The sequence below is a fragment of the Microplitis mediator genome, chromosome 6, assembly GCF_029852145.1.
Source record: "Microplitis mediator isolate UGA2020A chromosome 6, iyMicMedi2.1, whole genome shotgun sequence".
Lineage (NCBI taxonomy): Eukaryota > Metazoa > Arthropoda > Insecta > Hymenoptera > Braconidae > Microplitis > Microplitis mediator.
The window spans coordinates 905670-933203 of record NC_079974.1 but is presented as its reverse complement, the minus strand read 5'-3'; the positions used below and the strand labels follow the sequence as shown (position 1 = coordinate 933203).

General features: G+C 28.6%; 1 protein-coding gene across 4 annotated transcripts; it reads right to left on the bottom strand.

Moving 5' to 3' along the window:
- Positions 1 to 307: 307 nt before the first annotated feature.
- On the bottom strand, positions 308 to 27058 carry LOC130669514 (DENN domain-containing protein 1A-like). Of its 4 annotated transcripts, XR_008990206.1 has the most exons (13): positions 26780 to 27057; positions 26455 to 26610; positions 23268 to 23405; positions 23046 to 23181; positions 22937 to 22990; positions 18686 to 18943; positions 17383 to 17712; positions 15067 to 15331; positions 14815 to 14998; positions 12504 to 12636; positions 11791 to 12318; positions 5759 to 6257; positions 308 to 1968 (listed from the first exon to the last, which is right to left on the bottom strand). XR_008990206.1 is itself a non-coding variant. In XM_057472469.1 (12 exons), exons 1-12 carry the CDS (start codon positions 26794 to 26796, stop codon positions 5859 to 5861), a joined length of 2595 nt encoding a protein of 864 aa, XP_057328452.1. In that variant the 5' UTR covers positions 26797 to 27058; the 3' UTR covers positions 308 to 5858. The 4 variants fall into 4 exon arrangements, 3 of the variants coding, with proteins under 3 accessions (XP_057328452.1, XP_057328451.1, XP_057328453.1); XM_057472469.1 differs by having other exon boundaries at positions 308 to 6257; positions 12504 to 12633; positions 26780 to 27058; XM_057472468.1 differs by having other exon boundaries at positions 308 to 6257.
- Between the last annotated feature and the right edge of the window lie 476 nt (positions 27059 to 27534).

Genomic DNA, 27534 nt, shown 5'->3' with positions numbered 1-27534 from the left:
TTAGGAATAAAAAAGATTAATGCAGTACTCAAAAACATTAAGGTATCAATAAATTTTAAGTCAATTGAAAAAATTATCAAAGACAATAAGCATTGAGTGAAAAAATAATCAAAAAGGTTTTTTTTCCAAATTCGTAAACTTCTTTGAAGCCGAAAAGGATTTTGATAATTTTGAGTTTCCTAATTATTTTTAAAATTTATTAATAACAATACATCAAAAAATTTTTAGAAGAAAAAATTGAAAATTTCGCGCCTCAAAATTTTTTAATTCCTTAATACTTCTGAGTAGCCTGCATGTATTTAAGTAGTAGTATTAAAATTCATATATTTTTTATTTGTGCTATTGAATACTATTATATTTTGATTAAAAAAAATTGACATCATTGTTTAACAAAACGAAAAACAGACTAAACAACATTTATGGAAGAGTATTACTAGATAACTTTTTAGTATAATTTACATATAATTAATAATTAATATTTTTAATATAAAATATATTTTACAATAATAATTTGCTATGGTAGACTGACATATTGTTTTAATTTTTGTATTATAAATATACACAGAAAAAAACAAATTTCTTGGCGCGGAAAATTTTTACTTGCCCCGAGTATTTTCTTGCAGTATAAATTAAAAAAAAATTTCCTTGGAGGAATTGTCTTGCGACCAGTAATTTTTTCTAGTCCTAATAAAATTTTTTTTTTTCAATCCATAATGAGTAATTTTTCGTGCGTCAAGAAATTATTTTTTTCTGTGCACAGGACAGAAATTTCCAGGCTCAATTAACCACCAGTTTGCATTAGCATCTCCGATTTTTTGACATTTTTTTTTATAGAAACATTAAAGAGATATCAAGTTTCGAAAAATTACAATATTTTTTTTATATGCTTATAACTACGCGAAAGATGAACGAAATTTGACATTTTTTTTTCAAAATTTTTGTTTTTAAACGTATTTTAGTTGAAAAATTTGAAAAAATGTTCAGAACAATTTTACGATAAGTTTTCAAAGATTTAAGAGAAAAACTTGTCTTTGTTTTTGAGAAATATGTACGGATCGATTTTCTTTCAAAGTTGTATGTAAAAAACTGTTGTTAATTTAACAATTTCAAATTCTGGTCCAGCAAGGTCTTAATACCGAATAATAATTACTCAAATTATTGGTGGCTCTTTATTTCGATGATTATTAAATATTTTGGCGAGAAACTAATAAACTTTCAAAATAAGAAAAATAATTGTCGTGGTAATACATAATAGACTGCCATTTAGCAGCAGGATTTTTTTTTTCGTGCTCACCGTCAAATTTTTTCTGTACACATTTAAATTAAAATCCCAACGTAGTACTCCTAAAAAATTAGTCAAATAATGTCGCAAGTCTTATAACGAAACTTTAAAAAAATTTTACCATAAGTTAGTATTGCGTCAAGTAGAGTGAATACAAAAATACCATCGGCTCGAAAATTTATGTGCACAAAAAACAAGGATTTCTTGGCGCTGTTATGACATCCCTACGTTCTTTAAAATTACTATCAATTTCATTGATTGCCAAGTTTTACTAAAAAGTATAACACCTTTAATAAAATTGCGAAAACACAGCGTAAGCATGTACCTACATTTGCCTCTATGTGTTGACCAATATTGCACGAATGACGGACTAATGACCACTTGACAAAGGAAATCAAACGTCATTTTCTACCAATGACATTAATTTATTATTCCCCATAAAAAAGTTGATTACAGATATATAAAAACACATAAGCATCATAGCTCGTGGTCTTAGTCGTTAAGCAGAGCTTGTGGTCTTAGTCGTTAAGCAGAGCTCGTGGTCTTAGTCGTTGAGCAGAACTCGTGGTCTTAGTCGTTGAGCAGAGCTCGTGGTATTAGTCGTTGAGCAGAACCAATAACTCCGTATCCTTTGACCCGCGCGAACCGGCCGTCGTTAGGCCCGTACACCGTGTGCATATATCCGTCTTAGAACGAGAGGTAAAAGGTAGGTTGTACTATGATAGTTGTACTAGTCAAGTAATCTGTATCTCCGAGAATTGAAAACGGAAATTTTCTTGTGGGGAGAAAAAATTTCTTTGCGCAAGAAATTTTTTTTAGTCCTAAGTAAATTTTTGTTTTCATTTCATAATGAAAATTTGTATTCCGCCAAGAAATCCTTTTTTTTGTATAATTGAGTGTTTCAAAAAAATTGACTATTGATATTTTTTGAAGAGTATTAAAACATCAGTTGAGTATTTCTAGGCTTAGACCCTTTTAAAATATATGAAAGCACGTAAAAAATGTCTTACTGTCAAATGACACGTGTCAATATTATGCATAGCATACACCGAAAAAAAAGTATTTTTTGGCGCAAAAATTTTTCTTTCAATTTATAATACAAAAAATTTCTTGGGGCGAGTGAAAATTTTTTGCGCTAAGAAACCCTTTTTTCTGTGAAGATACACTGAGAAAAATAATCCGCAGATGCCAGCAAAAATTACTTGATTTAAATAAATATAATATTTTTAGTGAAAATCACATATTTTTTTGAATCAATTAAATTATTATTCTTGCTTAAAGAGGTTTGAGCGAAACTGGTAAGTCAAAGGAGTGTTTGAATTGTTTTTTTTTCTAAATTCTCCTAATAGTTATAAAAATTCATAACTTTAATTTATAATGACATAACGAATTCATAAATTAATAATTATTACTTATTTAATGAAAGAAATGAAATGACTTCATTATTTTTGACTTACATATATGGTTTTATAAAAAGATATGGCAACTGCGCGTTCTAACTTCTTAATATCGATATTCAAAATAACGCGGGAAAAATTTATTTCTTATCTTGTCTCTCTTTTTAATGTATTTCGATCTTTGTTTTTTCTCTCACCCTAATAGCCACTTTAGCTTTTTACACTTTTTTTTTCTAAGAAACTAGACGGTGGATCATGTTCAAATTTCGAGAATATATCGATAAAGTACTTAGTTATATATATACTAAGTTTCAAATTTTAAAGTTAGAAAATCCTTTTTACATTAGATTCGCTCGAACCTCCTTAAACAATTCAACTTGAATTATATTGTCGTCCTGGTAAGAGAATAGACCTCGGAAACCCCCCACTACCGAACATTTATGAACTGCGCATGCGTACAGAAAAGTAGAAGAACATTTAACACGTAAAACATCCAGAGTGGGAGTAAAAACCGACGACACCCGAAGTCCAATCTCTTGTTGGGATGACAATATGAATATACACAGAAAAAAAAGATTTCTTGACGCAAGAAATATTTTGCATCATACATTGAAGAGTAAAATTTTCTTAGGGTTACATAAAATTTCTTGGGATAAGTAAAAATTTTCTAGGGGTGAGTAAAAAATTTTGCGTCAAGAAATAATTTTTTTCTGTGTAAGTATTGGGCCTATAAAATATTGCCTTAAAAAATAATTCATAAAGTAAATGATTCACTTGAATTTACGAATAATTTTTCTCAGTGTAAGGTAAAAGACCCAATAGCGGAACGAGACCCAGTACCGGAACGGTTTCAAGATTATTATAATATATCTTATTGAGTACAATACGGAATTTTAAGAAGTTTTATTTTTCCGAAATCTCAATGTTTTTGGTCAGAAATAGATTATAAATAAAACTTATCAGTCTATCGATAATATTAAAAAAAATAAAAATTGTAGAACCAAGCGGAGACCTATGACTTACCCCGATTCCTTAAGGATTTTGCTAAGAAAACAGCCAGTAGTCTTAAGCTTGTAAAAAATGTAGAATGCAACTTTTTCAACACTTTTTTTTTTATTTGTATGTAAAGGTATTTAGAATTGACAATCTTAAGTGTTTGTATAAACAAAATTCAATAAATATATTAATTTTTGCTGTTCGCTTATTGGTTCGCTAGAAGTTAGCCTGACCCAGTATCGGAACAGTCTGCCATGTTTACTTTCTTAACTGACACACGCAGTGTATTTGATTAAAGTGTATGGTCTACACACTATAGTGAAATTAAAATTTAATTTGTGAGCTAATAATTTTAAATTCAAATCTAAATTTTAAGAATAAAACTAAATTTTTGTACTTAATGTTTTTCTCTAAAACTAATTTATAAAGTTTAACCTCAAAATCTTATGTTTATTTTTATAATCAAGTATAAAAAAATATTCGTCATTAAATTTATATATTAATCATTATCGAAAGATATCGAGGAAAGAAAAATAATAATTTACTTATTTCATTTGCAATTTTTAAATCTTTAGTGTATTGTTTTCAATATAAAAATTATATCTTTCATAATTAAAATTATATCTTTTATAATGAAAATGTATTGTTACTTAGTCTAATTTTCCAACTATTCATTAAGGGGGGGAAGGGGTAGGGTTTTAAAATTATTTTTTTTCTGAATGAACAATATGTCGAGAATATTGTGTACAAATTTTAAATCAATCCGAGTAAAACTAACGGAGTTACAGTGTTTCAAATGACCGGCCGGTATATCTGATTCTTATACCTGCCCGACCTGCCCCTACATACCCCTAGTAGAAATCAGCTGCAATTTTCTTTGTTCTTCCGAATCCCTTTCTTCGGCTGTATGTCTTTCAAAGGATGTAAACTGATAACTCAATATAAGTATAAAAATTCATATTCTTTTATTGATAGTTTGTTTCAAATTTTCACGAATAAAAAACTTTAAATAGATTTTCCCGAAAACGTTATTTTTGCAGTCCGTGAACATCATAATTTAAAATGTACTGAACCGATCCTTTTAAAAATTTGAACATTACTTCTTCACATAAATCAACAGGTAACTACGAAGAGTTTTTTTTTGTTTTTCATTTTTTTCTATTTTTTAATAACAAATTAACCGCGATTTTTTGAGCTGAAATCGCGTTTTTCACTTCCAAGTGCTGCAAAAAATCGAAAAAAAAAAAAAAAAAAAAAACTCTTCGTGGTTACCTCGAGAAATACATCAACTTTAAAATGCATATCAATTTTTTTTTTCCGATGATCCGGTAACGAGTTATGATGTTCACCGCAAAACGACTTTTTTTTCGAGGCGCCTCCGGAGATTCAACGTCACCGGCTTATTAATCAATGTTTTTTGTTGAAAATTTTTTCTGATATTCTTTGAAAGTTGTACAATAATATGTGATTAAGTTTAATGAAATTATATTACTCATCTCGCCGGGAAAAAATCACAAAAATATGCTTTTTTTCGCCTTTAAAACCCTACCCCCTCCCCCCTTAATTTAGTTATTATTTAGATAAAGTGTAGTTTTGGCATTTGGAAACATTCATATTATTCACTGTTCCGGTATTGGGTCAACCATATTCCGGTATAGGGGCTAGGCATTTTTTGCGTTTGGGTACTGGGTCTTTTGAACTTTTTCGAAAAATATTTTTTTTATTTATTAAACTTTGCATAAACTGATATTCAAAATTTTTTCACATAGTTTAATGTCAGTTCTGAACGATCTATTAAATTACTTCTTTTCATGAGTTGCATCAATAATTTTAGAATAATAAATACTGACACACGGCCGTCGTTGCGCTATCGGGTCTTCTACCTTATCCATCATTAGATTTTTCTGTTAATAATTTATTCATATCACTATTTAATTCTATATTCCCAGTAACCAAAGTTGCTTGAGAATGATATTATCAAGTTATTTATTTACTTTCACTACCAGAGCAATAGTAATAATAACAAAATGATTGACGACACTAGTCCTAAAAAATAATAAAGTAACGAAATTTTAAAGCTTACTTATTTGTCTTTTTTGGCGTAACGTAGAGGGTAACAAAACAATTTTATCTATTTACAATAATATGATATGTTAAACAGTTGCATCATTAATGTAATAATTTCATTCAAATTTAGTCCAATGGTTTTGTGATTTAGCTGTAGTCGTAGAAAAAGATGAGCCAAAGACATTATCAATATTACTAGTGGTTCCCGTTATCCTTGTTGACGATGCACCATTAGTTAAATTGAATTTATGAAAATCTAATCCATACTCTTGAAGCAAATCCAAGTCACCAATTTCATCATTTGAATTTTTTTCTACTCCTTTACTATCAGTATTATTATGCCGAGGTAAAAAATAAGGATACAGAGGATTACTGAGACCCTCACTTGATTGAGGTATATGTAGAGACTGTGACATTTGATTGGTGGTTACAAATGACTTTGACAAAAGAGGATCAAAATCATCATCGCTATTTGTTGAATCCAGTCTAATTAAGTCTGGTACCCCAACTGATTCCTAAATCATTTTTTTATTGTCGTTATTACTCAACATTATTATCATTGCTATCGTGGTGGATAAATTTGCCAGTGACCGAACATTATTTTAGTTTTTAATGCGCAATAAAAAAAAGCCGAGTGGCATACCCGGGAAAAAAAATTCATGTCTGACCATATATGATCTATATGAGCATTCATATATGATCATATATGAAAATTCGCTATGTCTGATCATATATGATTAGATATGATCATATATGATTAGTTATGATCATATATGATATACATATGTCTCTTCATATATGTTTGTATCTGACCATATCTGATCTTACACGAGTTGAACATCATGTAAAATTTTTTTATATTCGTTCATATATGATCATACATAACCATATATAATCTTATATGGATTGTATATCGGTTAAAAACTTTTTATGTATCTTCATATATGTCCATATATGATAATGTATGATCTTATATTGACTGCATATCGAGTAAAAATACTTTATGTTGTATCATATATGATCATACATAACTATATATGATCTTATATGATTTGTATATAAATTAGAAGAAATTTCTTTGCCTTTTTATATGGTCATATATGAACATGTATGACTCATATATAAACATATACGACTCATATATAAACATATATGACTCATATATAAACATGTATGACTCATATATAAACATATATGAATCATAGATGATTATATATGCTCATATATGGTTATATATGATCTTATATGGACTGGATATCGAGTAAAAATACTTTAGGTTGTATCATATATGATCATACATGACCATATATGATCTTATATGAACATGTATGACTCATATGTAACATATATGCTCATATATGATACATATATGATCTTATGTGGTCATATCTAATTATATATGGCCAGATATGAATTTTTTTCTCGGGTAACCACACAGAAAAAAAGGATTTCTTGGCGCAAAAAAAATTTCGTGTCGGGAAATGAAAACAAACATTTTCTTGACTAGAAAAAATTTCTTGGCGTAAGAAGTTTTTTCATGACTCAAGAAAATTTTCATTTTCAATTCATACTGGAAAAAATTTTTTTAGGCAAGTAAAAATTTTTTTGCGCCAAGTGATCCGTTATTTTGTGCATACACTGTGAAAAATTCCCAATAAATTTTACTATGGGTGCATAGTAACACCTATGCGCATAGACCACAATCGTGTAGTCTGCGCATACGTTTACTATGGGACACTTGTAAATTTTGTACCAGTTTTCTTATAGTTCGGTGTTACTATGCACCCATAGTAAAATTTGTTGAGAATTTTCCACAGTGTAGAAAAATTGTGCCCGCTCTAATTTTATTTTGTTTAAAGCGGCCACAATTGTCTTCTTGATACAGAGGTCCTGCTAGATTTTTTACATCACAATTACACGATAAGAATTATCTAATAAATTTTACTCGTTAATTGTAAGTAAAACTGGGCCTGGATGAATTACTCTTCTGTTTCGAGACAGTGTTCAATTACAGGGTAAAAACACCCAATTTCGATTAATTTTTAAATAAAAAAGAGTAAAAAATAAAAAAATCTGGTTCTGTTCCTTCCGTATTTATTTTATTTTCGCCCCGGGTTTACTCTAAACTGTAGGGTAAATTTTATCAAAAAATTCTCTTCGTGTATTTAATAAAAATAGTCAACAACCACAATAGTAAAAACTTGATAAAAAATGTTCGTTTATTCACTGGCTAAAAAAATACCTTTACTGAGTAGGTCTCTTACATCTATACATTTACGTGAAATGAAAATTATGTTATGAAAAGGTTTATTTATCGTTACCATGTAAACAAAATATAAATAGCTTAGCCAATATTCGTTGTTACAATTAAAGCGAAATGTGTTTATTTAAAATTTGTTAATTTCAATATCAATTTTATGAAATTAATTGTTTTATTTTCAATTTACACTCTATTCGAAAATTTAACTTTAATGGCATGTTCGGCTGCTCAGAGCAAGCTCGAAAAATTTCGTAAGTGAACGAGATTTTCCGATTACTATATATTTAGTTAATTTTTTGTGACAGACGCTTGAAATCTACGACATTTAGCGCCTATAGCCGGCAGCTAAAAATATTAGATAAGATACAGCTGGTAAAAAAGATACCTAATCGTTCTAATAGTGACGTCATCATCGGATCAAAAAATATTTTTTGGTTACATGTGCGATAGCAAACGACCAAAAAATATCGAAGTAACTTAACGAGCCATCTTGTGACAAAATTTATCATCATTTTAATTCGTCCACTTACCGACTTCTCTCTAATTTTCAACAAATACTCAAAACAATCTTACCAAATAAATAAACGCGGATTTATAACCTGCCATTTATAGGCACTAAATATAGTAAATTTCAAATATCTGTCACAAAAACTAATGTATTTATCTAGTACAATCGAGTCAAAGACGCTCGCACTTGATAGATAAACTACCATTTTATTATACCTGCGCTGAAAGTTTAAATTCCTGTCCTGTTTAGAGGGAAGAAAGTCGTATTTTTCTTTTATGATAAAACAGATGATAGAAATTAACGCATGCGCCATTCTTCCCACAGGCAAGAATTCAAACTTTTGGGTGCAGATCTGGTGAAAAATTGTAAACACACCACGGAGGAAGGTAGAACGTCACAATCCGCGTGTTTGCTATCCTCGCCTTCGGTTTGGTAGGCAATTATACACGTAGGTTGAGATGTCTTACTTTCCTCCCTAGGTGTCTAATATACTATTGCCCTGGTTATGGGAAGAATTGCGCAAGTGCAAATTTTTATCATTTGTTTTCTCATCAAGTAAAAGAACGACTCTCTTCACTCTAAACACGGCAGGAATTTAAACTTTCAGCGCAAGTATGGGGCAGTTCATAAATTACGTTACGCGAAATTTGACCTTTTTAGACTCCCTCCCCTCCACTCCCTTCGTCACGCTGTGTCACATTTTCTGCAACCCCCCTATCAATATTGCGTCACAAATAATAGGTCCCACCCCGTACATGATACATTAGTACACCCATGCCATAAATGAAAGGAACAGAAAAATTTTAGAAATTTTTTAGTGATTTTCGCAAGGCTGTAACTTCGTTAAAAGTAATCGTATCGACATTTAAAAACTGGCAACATTATTTTTTTTATCAATATTTGCAGAGTAGCGATGAGTTGACCAAAAAATCAGAAAATGGCCATTTTTTGTGGGTTTTTCAAATGGATATCAAGAATGAAAAAAATTTTTTTTTGAAAAAATCGAGAATGGAGCTTGTAAGGAATTTATTCAAGTTTTTTAAACTGCCCTTTAAATTACTGTGCGGCCATTATTTGCTGAGATATCAATAATCAAAGACAAAAGGATCCTTTTTTATTTGAAGGCTGATATCTCAGCAGCAAATTGTCGTACAGAGAAACAAAAAAAAAGCAAATTGTAGCTGAATAAATTTCCTAAACGAAGCATGAATTCGTTTTTTGAAAAAATTTTTCCCGGCCCCGTAGACCTTAAAAAGCACATACGCTGCCCTCTAATTTACTGTGCGATCATTAGTACTTGAAATATCGATGATCAAACCCAAAAGAATCATTTTCCGTTTGAAGGCTGATCTCTCAGCGACAAGTTATCGTCGAAAGCTGAATAAATTTACTAACCGACCTATGCATTGGCTTAGCTGAAAAAAATTTCCACAGCCCGTGGACTCTCAAAGAAAACAAAAAATTTCGAAAATTTTTGTCTCGCGATATTTCTCATGTTTGCGCAATAGCCGCAGCTCTTAGAAAAATTTGATCAAAATGCGCCGAAACTAGAGATGTTAAGCTGCAAAATGCTTTTTTTCGAATCTCGATACGATTATTTTTCACGAAGTTCCAGCCTTGCGAAAATCACTAAGAAATTTCTAAAATTTTTCTGTTCCTTTCCCGATTAGCAAAATGACGTCTTGATGAGTTCTGAATGAGTTTCTATTTATGATTTGGACGTCTCATCAACATCATAAAGGAGTCTTTAAGAAGTTCTCAAGATGTCAAATGAGCCACCTAGCGAACTTAATAAGACGTCTTTAAAAAGAGTTCTTTTTTCTGACTTCGCAAATAAGACTTCAGTATGAATTTACTGTGACGTCTTCAAGAGCTCCTAATTTTGATTTCATAAAGAAGTTAAAAGAAGAATATATTTAGACGTCACAAAACTGACGTCTTATTTATGGAGTCTTAAAGAACTCTTAATTCAGAGTTCTTAAAAATGACACCTTTACCCCCCCCCCCCATCCCTCATAAATTCAAACGTATTTTATGAAGTGCCTCTATAGGTATTAATCGGCTCTACTTTGAGCAGCCCAGAACAAGCAGCATAACACGACATTAGTTCTCATTGATATAAGCTGAAGTAAATTCAATTTGATCAAATAATAATTTCAAGTCACTAGATTAGACAGTAGTGCATTAATGTAGTTTGTAGTTTGTATTTATAGATTTTGTTTCCGAAAAGAACTCAGCCGAAAAAATCTGATAACTCCTGTTATATAAATTAACTTAAACTTTTTATTAGAATTCAAAATTATGTAAAGTATAATTAGGAATGTGCGAATCGTGTTTCGATCGAATCGAATGGAGTATTACGATTTGATTCGAAATTAGAATCGAGTAATTCAAATCATTAATAATTTTTAGTTTTAGTTTCCCGGGTCAAAAAATTAGATCTGTTTTAAAATAAATGATAAATTCAAATATTTTTCCTTTAATTCAAGTTTATAAATCGTATTTATTTTATATAAGAATTTAATCTGTTTTTGCCCGTACTATTCCTTATCCAGGCTAATATCAGACTTATTTTTGTATGATATTTAGTCTGTTTTAAATCGCGTTTAGACTAATATATTCTGTCGAATTCTGCAAAACAGAATTCAACTGAATTGAAAATTTGAATTTGAATTAAACAGAATAAAACCGATTTAAAAATTTCAAATTCAGTTTAATTCGGATTCAGAACCAGAAATTGAAGAATTATTTTCGAATTAATCAGAATTAAACCGAATAAAATTATTTAAATTCGTTTAAATTTGGACAGATTCTGGTTTTCCTGCTGAATTAGACAGAGTTAATTTTTAAGTTAGGTACCGAATTAACAGAATTTATCTGAATTAAAAATTTAATTCTGTTTAATTCGATCGAATTCAGTTTTTTAATCAGGGATGGCATTATTCATACAAAAATTATTTCCGTGTACATTTTTTACATTCATGTTCAAAATCATTTTCTAATTCTACGAAGCTCTAAATTTATGATTCGAACTGCCCAGTGAATTTTTAAAATTTTTTACGTAAATATTACTTGATCATACTGAACTTAGATGCTTATTTCCTCAAGGGGAACTAAAGTTTATAAAGTAAAGCTCATAAATTATGAAAATAAAAACGTTCATTTAAAATTAAACTTTGATTTTAGTCACAAAATGTTCAAGTAATTAAAATGAGCAGAAAACACTGTAGTTAAAAGCAGAAAATAAATGTGCAAAAAAAAAATAAATGATAGTGTTTACCTTTGAATGTGCAGAGCATGAGGACAATTCTTTATTTAAAGAGGAATAGTTCTTTCTTAATGGGTTATGTGTGATAGGGTCACTAAAAGAACCACTAAGAGCAGTTTGCATTGGAGATGTGTCGAAAGGATCACATTGCTTTTCATTAACATCATTCGCAAAAGGATTATTAGAATTTAATTCTTTACTCGGTCGTAATTTTTCATCAACGTTAACAAAAGGATCAGTCAAATTTATCAACTGGTTATTTTTTTTATCTGAATTGTTACCGACTATTTTTTCAATTTTTTTTTGAGTGAAAAGTACGGGAGGATTTATAATTTTAATTTTCGTGATCTGGTTATCGTGTGAATCCTTCGTCTGTTTTACGTTAGAAACAATATTATTAGATGATTTAAATGATAGAGGAGCAGATTGATAATTTTGGTTTGGTAGGGTGTCATTGGAAGGTACAGAGGGAGGTGAGCCGTGCCTCAAGCGCCCACTCCATGCAGGTCGTAAACTGTCTAAACTGCGCACTGGTTTCAACTGCAAGTTGATGCATAAGATACACTCAATTCTAGTATAACATCAATTCTTTTAAAACGTGTAAAAACTATGAACAAAATATTTATGGTGTTTATATATGAAATGGACATATTATATAAGCATCAACAAAAAACAAACTCAGCCAATATTCCGAATAAATAAATTTTTGAATGTTTAAAACTTACCGTTCTATCTACTGCTGGTGTATTTGGAAATATCACATCTTGAAGTTCATTCATCAAGTCTATATTCAATCGTTCTGGAAGAGAGTCTGATTCTTCTGGTGAACTTGGGTTCAATGGGGAGTACTGTTTCCTACTAATTTTTTTTTTACATAAAATTAATAAGGAAATAAAAGCCAGTAAAAAAATTGAATAATAAAATAAAAGCTACAATCGAATTCCACACTAGGGTGGGCCGAAAATACGCTTTTTTTGAATTTTCATTATTAATACCAACAATATTTTTCTTTGTACAAAAAAAAATTTTTCGGAAAAGAAAAAAAATTTTAGGTCGGTATCTTGGGCTCGCCAAATCCCGCTAAAGTTAGAAGTTGTTCAAAATTTTTTTTCCAACTTATTTTTATCGGAAATTTAGTTCTCTACAAAAAAGGAACTATAATAAAATTACGTAAAGTTGATAGTTACTGAGATAATTGCAATTTTGTTCTAAAAAATATAATTTTTCAAGATATTGTCACTTTTTCAGGGTAAAATATGAATTTTATCATATAAATTTCATGGAAAATCAAATTTCTTACAAAATTGGCCTTTTGGTAGAAACTTGAAATTTATAGTTAATCAGAAACTACATGGAAAGAAAATTATGGGAAGTTTTGCTATGCATTATGGGAATGGTTCCCATAATGGTATGGGAATAGTACCTATACTACTATAGGGATGGTTCCCATATATTATGGGAACCATTCCCATAATAGTATGAGAATAGTTCCCATATTGGTATAAGAACTATTCCTATAATATTATGGGAACTATTCCCATAATGTTATGGGAACCATCCCTATAATATCATAAAATTTTTTTTTTGCACAATAGTGTAGAAATTTCCCAAAATTTGAATTTTCTTGAATGTTTCGTGCTGACAAAAAATTTTTGCTAAAAATTGTAATGTTTTTTTGCCAAATACGATTTTTTTTTTCAATGTTTGAATTTTTGTTTTTATGTTTAATAATATTTCTGTGTATTGTAGAAGTGATTACTGCACTTCTTTAAATTAATTTTTTCATAATAATATGGGAACCATTCCCATAATAGTATAGGAACTATTCCTATAATATTATAGGAACTATTCCCATAATATTATAGGAACTATTCCCATAATGTTATGGGAACCATCCCTATAATATCATAAAATTTTTTTTTTGCACAATAGTGTAGAAATTTCCCAAAATTTGAATTTTCTTGAATGTTTTGTGCTGACAAAAAATTTTTGTTAAAAATTTTAATGTTTTTTTGCCAAATACGATTTTTTTTTTCAATGTTTGAATTTTTGTTTTTATGTTTAATAATATTTCTGTGTATTGTAGAAGTGATTACCGCACTTCTTTAAATTAATTTTTTCATAATAATATGGGAACCATTCCCATAATATTATAGGAATGATTCCCATAATATTATAGAAAGTATTCCTATAAATTATAGGAACCATTCCTATAGTGTTATGGGTATCATTCCCATAATTATAGGAACTATTCCTATAATTATGGGAAACATTCCTATAATTATAGGAACCGCTCCCATAATTTATGGTCGTAATTCCTATGATGGTATAGGAAAAAATTTCACAAAATTATGGGAACCGCTGCCATAATTTTCTTTCCGTGTAGCAGTTTTATGTTTAGATAGTCACATTTCTCGTTATTTGGCGGCTTTCATCAAGAATCGCTATTATCTTTGTAACTATAAACTTTGAATAAATTTTTATTAGGTCTGTTTTGTAGAAAATTGAATTTCCTATGAAATTTTTATGATAAAATTTATTTTTTACCCTGAAAAAGTAATAATATCTTGGAAAATTTCATTTTTTAAAGCAAAATTGCAATTATCTCAGTAACTATCAACTTTACGTAATTTTATTATAGAACTTTTTTTGTAGAGAATTAAATTTCCGATCAAAATAAGTTGGAAAAAAAATTTTAAACAACTTGTAACTTTAGCGGGATTTGGCGAGCCCAAGATATCGACCTAAAATTTTTTTTGTTTTCCGAAAAAATTTTTTTTTGTACAAAGAAAAATATTTTTGGTATTAATAGTGAAAATTAAAAAAAAGCGGATTTTCGGCCCACCCTAATCCACAGTAGAAGATATTGTGTTGAAATCAACACAATCTGTGTGTCAGAAACGATCCACACAATATGCTACACAATATGTCACAATTTTTACAAATTTTTTTTCGTTCGTGCCGCCAAACCAACACTCGATGCATAAAATTTTATTAATCAATTAATTGATAATAATAAAGAAAATGGCATAATACCTTGTATCGGGAATGTTGCTGTTACGCAGTCGCAGTTCTTTTCGGTAACTAGTGGTTGCGGTAAATCCACTTGGTGATTTAAAACCAGAGCCAAATATATTAAGCTTTCTATCAGACGTTGGTGAGCTAGGAGCTGAGCGAGGCTGATGAAAACGAATACTGTTTTCATTTCCTCGCGAATGATCTAAATCATAATTCATAATTCAAAATAAAATAAAATTGACAAATGAATTTATAAAATTATAAAATTACTTTTCCATTTCAAGCCTTTGTAAACAGTCTTCATATTTTTCCCTTTATCTTTAACTGATTTAACGGCATATTTAACAGCCGGATTTGCTTTATCTTTAACACTGCGAAAAAAGGCCGATCCTTCTTTTTTCATGGTAGTTGTCCACTCCCGATATTGTTGGATTATTTTACTACTAGATTTATCTGAATAATTACAAGCTTCCATTTCAAATTCATCAGAAAATCCAAGGCCGGAATTGAGCATATGCAGTCTTTCCTCTATAAACTATTTAATTATTAATTAATTTATTTTCCTGATTAAAGACTACGATTAAATCCGATTGAGGATCTAATCCAATAGAAATATTTTTATCGGAAAATTAAAATTTTCTTTCAACTATTTTCCGATTAACTTTTAATCGGATTCGTTCAGAACTTTTCGACTAAATCCGATTAGAATTTTCCAATCGGATTCAATCGGAGTTCTTAATCAGGGTAATTATTATATTAAAATATTTATTTTAATAGAATATTGTGCAACAAGTGCGGTAAGTTGTCGATTGCTCACGAAATTTTTATTAAGGAGGACCACTAGTGTGATCGTCTAAAAAAAGATGATTTTTGGGAATTTTTTTAAAGAAAACTATTGCGCGAAATGTTTTAATGTTTTAAGGATATATTTGTGGATTTATGATGAATACAAGATAAATTTTTGGACCAAAAAATTCAAAATTCAGCGAGTTATTCACTCTCCCAAAGCTCCGAAAAAAGTTCCCCCACTGCAGTGATAGCGACCTTCACAGTACCGGAAATAAAAAAAACCAAAAAATTTATTTAACTAGAAGGTATTTCCCGTAGCATGACCTTCTGGCTAAAAAAAATTTAAATTTAAGAAAATGGCGGATAAAAAAAAAAATTCAAATTTTGCGCGAAAATTCGATGATTTTTCGCCTGCCAAAATTACAATTTTGATTCGATCGAAAAATTGGAGGTTCATGGTACGTAGAAAGATATAAAAAAGAAGCTGCAATTCGAATCAAATAGATCGGATGATTTGTCTTCGAGTTATAACTGCAGCAATTTTGAAAAATGAATTTCGAGATCCGATAAGCGACTGCTCTTCCGATGGCTGTAACTCAAAAAAACTATTCGAGATATGCACTAGAAATTTTGGTATCTTATTTTTGAAGATATAGACTATCAAAATATGTAAAAAAAAATGATCTTTTAAAATCTCACACTAGTGGTCCCCTTAATGCGGTGTTAAGATGATGTAGTTGATGTGTAAGTGCACAGAAAAAAAAGTTGACTTGATTCACTTGAACCAAGAATACTAGTTTGAAAAATTTCATTTTTTTGCTTCAAGAATTTATTTCTTGGCTCAAAGAGTTTCAGGATTCTTAAATCAAGATTTGTATATGCTCGGTTCAAAAGTACATTTTTTTCACACAATAAATCTAACTCTCAAACCAAGTAACAGATTTACTTGGGTGAAGTAAAAATTTTTACGCCAGATGGCGCTTCGATGAGTACAGCGTATTTGCTTGTTTTTCTCGGTTAGTTGTAGTTAGTTTTGAATTGTAAGTTCACAATTTGAACATCAAAACGTAAATCTTGCCGTTGATAATTATTTTAGTTTAATGTATATATAAATATGAACAAATTTCGTTATCATAATACCTAAAGTAGTAAATAATTACTGTGTTCAAACTTTAAAGATTTTTACAGTAAATGTATTTAATTGTCAATGCTTATTTACTGGGTAACCTCAAATTTTCTATTATTGAAAATGTGGTCATTAAACAAAAATATTATTTAAATTTTTAGTATAAATAAATTTTTTTTTAAATAAAAATATGCATTAAACTTCCAAATCAAAAATTAGTATGAGTAACTATTGTAGTAATAAACTGATTAATAATTTTAAAAAATATATTTGTATATTTCTGAATCGAGTAAAATAACATCCTGATTCAAAAAATGCGCCATACTCAAACTAAGTCGGTATCATCCTGAGTCAATATTATCGGCCTCAAACCAAGAGAAAAAAATTATTGGGAGAAACAAATATGCATCTTGTTTGAAAATAAAAAATGCTTCTTTCAAGAGTTAAATTTTTGAAAGAAAAATTTTTATTCTCCATCGAAGAGTAATAATTTATTTATTCAAAATTGAACTTTTTTTGAATTAAAAAGTTTAGATGTTTTGAAACAAGAATGATATTTTTAAGAAAATAATTTACTTGAACCAAGTTAATTTTTTTTCTGTGCAACAACAGATATATGTTAAAATTTATATAAAAATATTATGCGGGGTCCGGGACAGAGCCCAACTTACTTGTTGAAAAATTTGCAACTCTAACATTTTCCGTAAAAATGGCTGCATTGAATATGGCCGACTCTCAACAAAGGCATTTTGATCAAACGTAATACGTTCGCCTTGTTGAAGTGTCAGTGCTTCTCGATAACCAGCAGTAAGTTGTACCAGTGCACGTAGAAACGCTCTAGACACTCCATCGCCAAGAAGAGCCGGTCTATTGCGTAAAGCTTTTCTCAAATTATTAATAACATCTTGAGGTAATGATTCTAAATCCTGAAATGGTGATTCTATTTTGTTGTTGTCAGCGTCGAGTACTACAACATCACCCAAATCATTTTTTTGTACACGCTAAAAAAAAAATAATAAAATATCATGTCTACTAGGGTGGCCCAAAAAAAAACGACTATTTTTTTTTTTCGAGTCTCTAATAAAAATTTGTTGGTTTAAGATGTTTCAAGACGCCTCTCCAAAAATCAGCTCGATAAAAAATTTCCAAGAGGTCGCTCACGAATTTTGAAAATATCAAAAATGATCGAAATTCGGATTTTTTTGTTCTAAATTTCTTCTTTCTCGTGGCAGCTATAGTTTATATTTATGAAATCATGACTACCCTGAAAATTTCAGCTCAAAATAAAAATATTTAAACGTCGCTCAAGAATTTTGAATGTTTCCGAATACTGTCTCTTGGACGTTTTCGAGCGACCCTTGAATATTAATAGTAAACCTTCTCAATTTTTTTACCATCAATTTGTATCATAATGAATAAAAATACAACCCGAAAAATATAAATAATAAGTTATTTACATATTTTTTTATTTTTTAATTCAATTTTTAGGTTTTTTTGCTTATTCAAAACTTACCCAATTTTATTGTTTAAGACTGTCCTGTATATTGTCGGTTATGCAAAAGTTATATTCAAGTGAAATGACAGTAATTGAGTTATAAAAAAATACAAAAACTAATTCAAAGTATTAGTTACATCTTATCAGTTAATATTCAAAATTCTTGAGCGCCGTTTAAATATTTAAATATTGGGCTGAAATTTTCAGCATAGTCATAATTTTACAGATATAAAATATTGCTGCCACGAGGAAGAAAAAATTCAGAAACAAAAAATCCGAATTCCAATAATTTTTGATATTTTCAAAATTCGTGAGCGACCTCTTGAAAATTTTTTATCGAGCTGATTTTTGGAGAGGCGTCTTAAAACATCTTAAACTAACAAATTTTCATTAGAGACTCGAAAAAAAAAATAGTCGGTTTTTTTGGGCCACCCTATTGTCTACGGATAAATAATAAGTATGAGTAACTGTAGCAATACCTCAAGAATCGGAGTAGGAACGCCAATTAAAAATGGCATAGGTGCTAATAAATAATCTATTAGAGCTACAGGTAAAACTGGTATATATATGTGCTGCCAAATCATTGGATATATTAAGGCATTGCAAGCTTGAACACATGCACTCAGCCTTGACAGACGTTTAGATGTAAATATTATACGACGTTCATATAACATTGATGCAAATATTACAATCATGTTGTGCGAATCAACTGCACTATAATATTCTGTTAAATTTCGCTAAAAATGATAATAATAAATTATCACATTTATTTAAATTATCATTCATTTATTTAATTAGTTAAGCAATCAAAAAAAATATCGTCAATTTTTAATCTCATTACGTACTGAGATTAAGTAATTAAATAATTTTTAAAAGTAAGGTAAAAGCCCCATACCCGCTCAGTACCATTAGTCGCTCACTTTAACTGTTCAAGGCGTTTTTTTATAATTTTTATAAAAAAAAATTACAACTAAAAATATTATTATTGATAAATAATTATTTGTGAATCTAAATATATTAAAATATGATGCATCAAATTATTTTATAACAGATTATAAATTTAAATTAAATGACTGTTTTCAAAATCGCGCAAAGCCGGGCATTTTTTACTTTAACGTTCATTCGTTAGATTAAATTTACGTTACGTCAAATTTTTTAAGAATTTTTATAACTATATCTTATTAAATACATTTTTAAAATTCATGAAATTTTATATTATGAAAGAATAAAGTAGTATAATTTATAAATTATTTGTCCAAATCAATAAACTTATCATAGTTTAATTGATATTGTCTTTGAGCGATTATAGGGCCATGTGTTGATCGAGTAATGGGACATCACAACTTTTAATGAGCGACTATGGGTACACTCAAGGACTTTATTTAAAAAATTAATAATAATTGATTATCAAGATTATTCTTCAAACTTAAATTTTATTCTAATACTCGAAACTTCAAAAAATAACTAGACGGAAAGAAAATTATGGGAAGTTTTGCTATGCATTATGGGACTAGTTCCCATAATGGTATAGGAATTGTACCCATACTACTATAGGGATGGTTCCCATAATTTATGGGAATAGTTCTCATACTATTATGGGAACCATTCCCATAATGGTATGGGAAATGTTTCCATATAATTATGGGAACCATTCCCATAATTGTATGGGAACTATTCCTATAATGTTATGGGAATCACTCCCATAAAATCATAAAAATTTTTTTTTGCAAATTAGTGTAGAAATTTCCTTCATGATATGGAGAGATCCAAATGAAGCTCCTTCAACGCTAAATTTGTTAAAAATTTTAACGTTTCTACCAAATCCGAAATATTTTTTCAATGTTTGAATTTTTGTTTCTGTACTTAATAACTTTTCTGCGTATTGTAGGAGTGATTACCACACTTTTCTTTAAATTAATTTTTTCATGATAGTATGGGAGCAATTCCCATAATATTATAGGAATGGTTCCTATAATAATATGGGAACTATTCCCATAATATTATGGGAATGATTTCCATAATGGTATAGGAACTATTCCAATAACATTATGGGAATACCATTCCTATAATATTATGGGAATAGTTCCCATATTATTATAGGAACCATTCCTATAATATTATGGAAGTGGTTCCTATAATTTTTGGGAATGATTCCTATAAAATATAGGGTTCATTCCTATATCGCGTGCCAAATGCCAAAAGGGCGTATAATTTTTTTTTTTGGTGCCAATCGTTTTGTAAACATGTTCTAAGCCTCAAAATAAAAAAAAAAATTTCCACAGCCAAAAGGGCGTATATCTTTAGATACGCCCTTTTGGCGTTAGTACGTCAAAAATTTTTTTTCTGCAGATCTTTACGTTTCGAGCGATTCTAAAAAGAATGACAAAAAAAAAATTTTTTATACGCCCTTTTGGCATGGAACCCTATCTAACTGCTGTAATACGCCCTTTTGGCATTTGGCACGCGATATATTATGGGAATGATTCCCATAATATTATAGGAACAAATCCTATAAATTATAGGAACCATTTCTATGGTGTTATGGCTTGCATTTCCATAATTATAGGAACTGTTCCTATAATTATGGGAAACATTTCTATAATTATATAAGCAGCTCCCATAATTTATGGTTCTAATTCCTATGTTGGTATAGGAAAAAATTTTATAAAATTATGGGAACCTCTGCCATACTTTTCTTTCCGTGTATAAAAAAAAAATCTGGTTTTTCATTTTATTTATTAATTTATATTGAGTGATTCAATCTCACTCCAATGAAAAGTGAGCGGTTATAGGGGCTTTTACCTTATATTAATTTTTTTTTTCTAAGCTTTTTTTATTTGTTACGAAAAAAAAACCTCGAAGATTAAATTTAAAAAAACAGATTCAAATAATACACAGAAAAAAATATTGTGTAAGTGTTAAAAACGGTCTGTGTTAAATCAACCTATGTCACTATGTTACTAGAAAATTTTAAATTTACCATTCAAGACTTTAAAAGTGTTAACTAGTAAGAAAAGCGAAATTATAAATTTTACTCTGTTAGTTCGGAATTAACACTAAATTTATGTTGGAAACGCAATCGAACGTCACGGAAGTTTTTAGAAAACCCTGATTAAAAACTCCGATCTAAATAGATCCGATTGAAAATTTATCGGAAATCGGGAAAAAATCGAGAAATAACCCGAGTCAAAAAAGAAATTCTGGTTTGGACCTCAGAAATTTAAATTCCTTTGATCTTTTATTTAGCGCACGATAAATCCTCAACGAGAATTATGAGGTCTAAATTCAAACTCTTCATCGGTTTTAAATTCTAACGAAGCTCTCAAAACCCTCACAAAATAAATTACCGTTTTCTGGACTTAGAAAATTTTCGAGACAATTGCAACAAAGCAATTATTAGAAAGTTTATTGTCTTGCAGACGACTTAAATTTTAATTATATTATTTTATATCTTAATATGCGTTTGTTTCAAGGAACCGATTTTAATAAATGATATAATTGGTAATAAATTTTATTAATAGAGTTCAAGATTTATTTCAGTCAAGGCATTTACCAAACTGTTTTTATAGGCGCATTAGATGGCTTAATAGTTATTAGATCATTAATTGTTTAATTGAATAAGTTCATTTGTATCGTCGCATCTGATAAGGTTGTTAATTCAAGTGAAGGACATCACTTCAAAACCAAGTAAAAATAAATATTAATTTTTATTTGTTCTACTTTATAGAGGTTCCGGTAATTTTTCCGCAAATTTATACGTAATTATTTATTTTTGGGTCAATTATACTGAGATTCTCAGTCTTAAGTATCAATTTTTTACAAAAAAAAGTGAAGGAACCTATATATAGATTACGTCATTTGAGAAATTGAGGCCTAAACCTGAAGTAATCAATTTTATTATGTTATGAGGATTGTGAGGCCCACGCTAAATTTTTTTAAATACCAATTTAGCCCTCAATTATGTAAAATCGCCCGTAAGGACAACATTGAGGCCTAAAATGGAATTACTTTCTACACAGTTCTCAATCTCCGAAGTCCAACTTGTCCATCAAAAACCTCACGTAGTATTTTGAAGTCCGAACTGGAATTTGTTTTTTGACTCAGGAAATTTATTGTTTTCCGATTGAATCTGATTGAAAAATTACTGGAATGTTTCCGAGCGATTCGGATCGAATGTTTGCTTCCGATTGAATCTGCTAGAAAATCTATTGAGTTTCAATCGGATTTAATCCGAGTTTTTAATCAGAGAAATTTAAATAGAATCGACATTTTCTAAATGTCAATTTAACTTCAAATTTTTAATTATTAATATATTAAATTTAGCAGTTACGAAAATCTGGAATTTTTTTCATACGAGTCGAAAATAAAAACGTATTTTTGTTTTTGAAAAGAAATTGATTGATTTACTTTTTATAACTGCTATGAAATATCACGATTTTTTTTAAATCAACTAATAAAAAAATTTTTTCCTATCAAAAAATAATTGAATGTTAAATAATAATTTTTGTAACTTTTGTGCTGCCACTGAAACTCAAAAAATCCAATTTACTTCTCATAGTACCCGAATTTTGTGTGAAAATTTTAACACAAACTTCGTGTTAAAGTTCAACGAGAGTAGCCTGTGTTAAAAAATAACACAGAAATTTTATGTTCCGTTTCTAACCCACAAGTTTTGTTGATTTTAACACAATATTTTTTACTGCACATAATAAATCATCTAATATTCTTACATTTTCCGGTATACTAGGGAGCTCAAACTGTCGAGGACTTTGACAAGTATACGTCTGTAAAAAAAATATTTATAACTCGTGTATTTTTAAAAATATCATTAAAACTTACAATATTTGGATCGGGTAACGGTATCGTAACTGATGTTCCAGGCATAGGAACATTACTAGCGTAAACATCTCCAAGAAATTTCCACAAATCTCCACTATTGCTGCTGGTTGTCAGAGTCGCAATAAGATTCAAAAGCCTAAAATTCAAAAACAATAACACGTACATGCATTTTATTTTATAAATAACTTCTAAAAGTTTATATTTAACATAAAAAATGATTACTTATAAAACATTTCGTGCCAAGGGAGTGAACTCAAAATAACTAAAGCAGTTTCTGTTTTTGGATCATGTCGACAAAAACCAAAAGTCCATTTAGAATCGATACTCGTCAGTACAAATGAAAAATGTTGCACAGTAGTCCTAAAAAATTTATTATATATTTAGTATTATTATATATATTTAGTTTAAAAGCAAATAAAAAATGCCATAGTAATTTTTATTAGAGAAAAAATGATCCTAAGTTAACATGAGTGTGAATGTAGCAGACATCAGACAAACTTAAAATTATTAATGAATGAAGTAAATAGTTAATAAAATAATATTTTAAAAAATTGAATATTTTAAAAATTTTGAAATTAATAAGTGCATTTTTTATAAATATTTTTTTTTTTAATTATTTACTCTATTTATTTATAATTTTTAGTTGGTCTGACGTCTGCTACATTTACACTCGTAAGTTAACAGACATTCAACAATTTTTGGATTTTATTTCAATACATCAATTACAAAAAAAAAAAAATTGCTCATGAAGAAAATTAAAAAAACTATAAGTGCAATTTTTAAAAATATTTTTTTTTTTTAATTTTATTGTTTTGAAAAAAAATCTAAAAATTGTTGGACGTCGGAAAATTCAATATCATGAGAAAAAATTTAAATTTTCAAGAAAGAATTTGTGATTCGAGTTTTTTATTTCTTTGCTTAATACTAAAAAAAAACGTTATTTTTCAAAAAAATATTTATAGAAGTGACTTTTTTTATCTAATGTTGTTCAGATTAGTTTTGTACCTTAACAAACATTTTTTTTTATTAATAAATAATTTTACAGAAAATATATATAGATTAATATAAAAAACATATAAGTTACATATATGGAATACATATATTTACTACTGTATATTAGACTGATTCAAAAAAATCGACGAATTTTTTTTTTCTTCATTATATCGAAAATATTGTTGGAAATGACGAAAAAAAAATACTGTGAAAGTTTGAGCTCTTAATATTAATATAAACAACTGCCGCATCGCAATTTTCTATTTCCCGTTTAAATAACATGGGAAAATTTATTTTTTAAGCTTTGGAATTTTGTAGCTCTCGGTGGGACCAATACTTTTGAATGTTCAAGACATAGTCTTATGGGAAATTTGACGCTCTACAAAAAAGGTCTCTTATAATTTTTCGGTATTTTTATTTGTTCAAAAGTTATTCAAAGTTAAAGTTAGATTGACGATAAATTTTTTAATTTTTTGACGCAACCATCAACTTTATCAGAAAATTTTACAGGACATTTTTTGTAGAGCATTTTATTTCCTACAACTTATCTCAGAGACAATTTTCGATATTTCACTTAAGTCGTATGTTAGCTGCAATTAACTGAAAATTTTCTTAAATAATCTAAATTATGTTGCTTAAAATTAATTATATTAAATTTTCAGTTAATTGCGCATCACTTACGACCTATGAGAAATATCGAAAATTTTCTCTAAGATAAGTTGTAGGAAATAAAATGCTCTACAAAAAATGTCCTCTAAAATTTTCGGATAAAGTTGATGGTTGCGTCAAAAAATTTAAAAAATGTAAAAATTTATCGTCAATCTAATTTTAACTTCGAATTACTTTTGAAGAAATAAAAATATCGAAAAATTATAAGAGACCTTTTTTGTAGAGCGTAAAATTTCCCATAAGAATATGTCTTGAACATTCAAAAGTATTGTTCCAACCGAGAGCTACAAAATTCCAAAGCTTAAAAAATAAATTTTCCCATGTTATTTAGACGGGAAATAGAAAATTGCGATGCGGCAGTTGTTAATATTAATATTAAGAGCTCAAACTTTCACAGTATTTTTTTTTCGTCATTTCCAACAATATTTTCGATATAATGAAAAAAAAAAAAATTAGTCGATTTTTTTGAATCAGTCTAATATACATCCACCGAATAAAATATATGCTTAAATATAACAAAGAAAATATATGGTGCCATATGTAATAGGGTGGGCCGAAAATCCGCTTTTTTTGAATTTTCATTATTAATACCAAAAATATTTTTCCTCGTACAAAAAAAAAATTTTTCGGAAATAAAAAAAAATTTTAGTTCGATATCTTCGGCTCGCCAAATCCCGCTAAAGTTAGAAGTTGTTTAAAATTTTTTTTCCAACGCATTTTGATCGAAAATTTAATTCTCTACAAAAAAGGTCTTATAATAAAATTACGTAAAGTTGATAGTTACTCAGATAATTGAAATTTTGCTCTAAAAAATGAAATTTTTCAAGATATTATTACTTTTTCAGGGTAAAAAATAAATTTTATCATAAAAATTTTGTAGGAAATTCAATTTTCTACAAAACAGACCTAATAAAAATTTATTCAAAGTTGATAGTTACAAAGATAATCGCAATTCTTGGTGAAAACTACCAAATAACGAGAAATGTAACTATCTAAACATAAAACTGCCAGTTTCTAAATAACTATAAATTTCAAGTTTTTACCAGAAGACCAATTTTGTAAGAAATTTGATTTTCCATGAATTTTATATGATAAAATTCATATTTTACCCTGAAAAAGTTATAATATCTTGAAAAATTATATTTTTTAAAACAAAATTGCAATTATCTCAGTAACTATCAACTTTACGTAATTTTATTATAGGAACTTTTATGTAGAGAATTAAATTTACGATCAAAATATGTTGGAAAAAAATTTTTAAACAACTTTCAACTTTAACGGGATTTGGCGAGCCTAAGATATCGACCTAAAATTTTTTTTTGTTTTCCGAAAAATTTTTTTTTTGTATAAAGAAAAATATTTTTGGTATTAATAATGAAAATTCAAAAAAAGCGTATTTTCGGCCCACCCTAATATGTAATATAAATTATATGCTACCATATATTTCATTTCATATAAAAATTATATATTTTTTGAATATAAAAGGAAATATATCAACACAATATATTATAAGGTAAATGTAAATATATATATAGCTTAATATAAAAAACATATAAGTTACATATATTTACTACTGCATATAATTTTATATTAAATCGGCGAAAATCTTCATGATTTTTTATAATACATCATATATTTTTTTGTTGCAAACATATATGATTTTATATATTTTAACCATATATTCTTTTTTCATACCGGAGCTCTTTGTACATAAAATAAATAATTAAAATAATTGTTGGCAACTTACTTTTCAAAATCACATGGGTAAGAAAATTTAGGCACTGACTTTAATATTTCATTATCTGCAAATGATTCTGGATATTTTTGTAAAATCCATGGTGATTTTTCACCAACTGGAGCAGCCACTTCACAAAAACACTCGAATAAATGTTTAACATTTTGCCTGAAAAAAAAAAATTAAAAAAATATTATTATTTATTAATTTAAAAAAGTGACAGCAGAGATAAATTGACAGATAAAATAAATTGTGCAACATTTAGATTTTTAATAAATAAAATAAGTAAAGAGAAAGTAATGAGTTAAATCCTTGAGCATACGATTATGAAATTTACCTTAATCTAGATCCCATTTTATCAATTCACAGATTATATATATTTGTTTAATTTATTCATAATTACAGTACATGACAATAATATATCCTATTTTTTTTACCAATGCGCTGTATTATTATCGTTAATTTAATTTATCGATCATTTTATATTGATGTGTCTCAATGATTCCGGTATCGCTACTGACTAATCAACCATTCGACCACAATCAAGTAAACTTTTGATGGTTGTGTTGTGAGGAGAAAATGTTACTCAGTAACTCAGTATGTATCAGAATCAATCAGAATCTGTGGATGTTTGTTGGTATTACATACCACACATATGTAAATGTATGAGTGTGTAAGATATGTCCGTGTGGGCGATGTAAGTGTTGCAATTTTGAATCTTACCGCCACCTGGTGAGTAATTGAATGCAACATCAATGGGGTTCCGTTTTTGTGAAACTGGTCCAGGGGGCAGCATCAAAACTCATTCGATGGCGCGCAAAAATTTAATGATAGTAAAGTTAGCAGACATTTGAAATTAAAAAAATTTTTTTTTAACAGACAAATAATGAAAAAAAAATATTTATAAAAAAATGCATATGTCGGAAATTTCATAAACTATACGTGCAATTTTTCCAAATTTTTTTTTTAATATTCATTTTTTTGTTAAAAAAAATCAAAAAATTTTTAAATGTCTGCTAACTTTATTATCATAAAATTTATGATCCTGAAGTTAGCAGACATCTAATTATTTTTGGATTTTATTTGAGGCGG

Excerpts from the sequence above, each read along its gene's own strand:
- LOC130669514 (XM_057472468.1), bottom strand. Across the intron at positions 23,406-26,454 it reads TACCCATGTGATTTTGAAAA|GACTACTGTGCAACATTTTT; the intron begins GTAAGTTGCCAA and ends TAAATTTTTTAG. Across the intron at positions 15,332-17,382 it reads AGTTGCAAATTTTTCAACAA|TTTATAGAGGAAAGACTGCA; the intron begins GTAAGTTGGGCT and ends ATAATTAAATAG.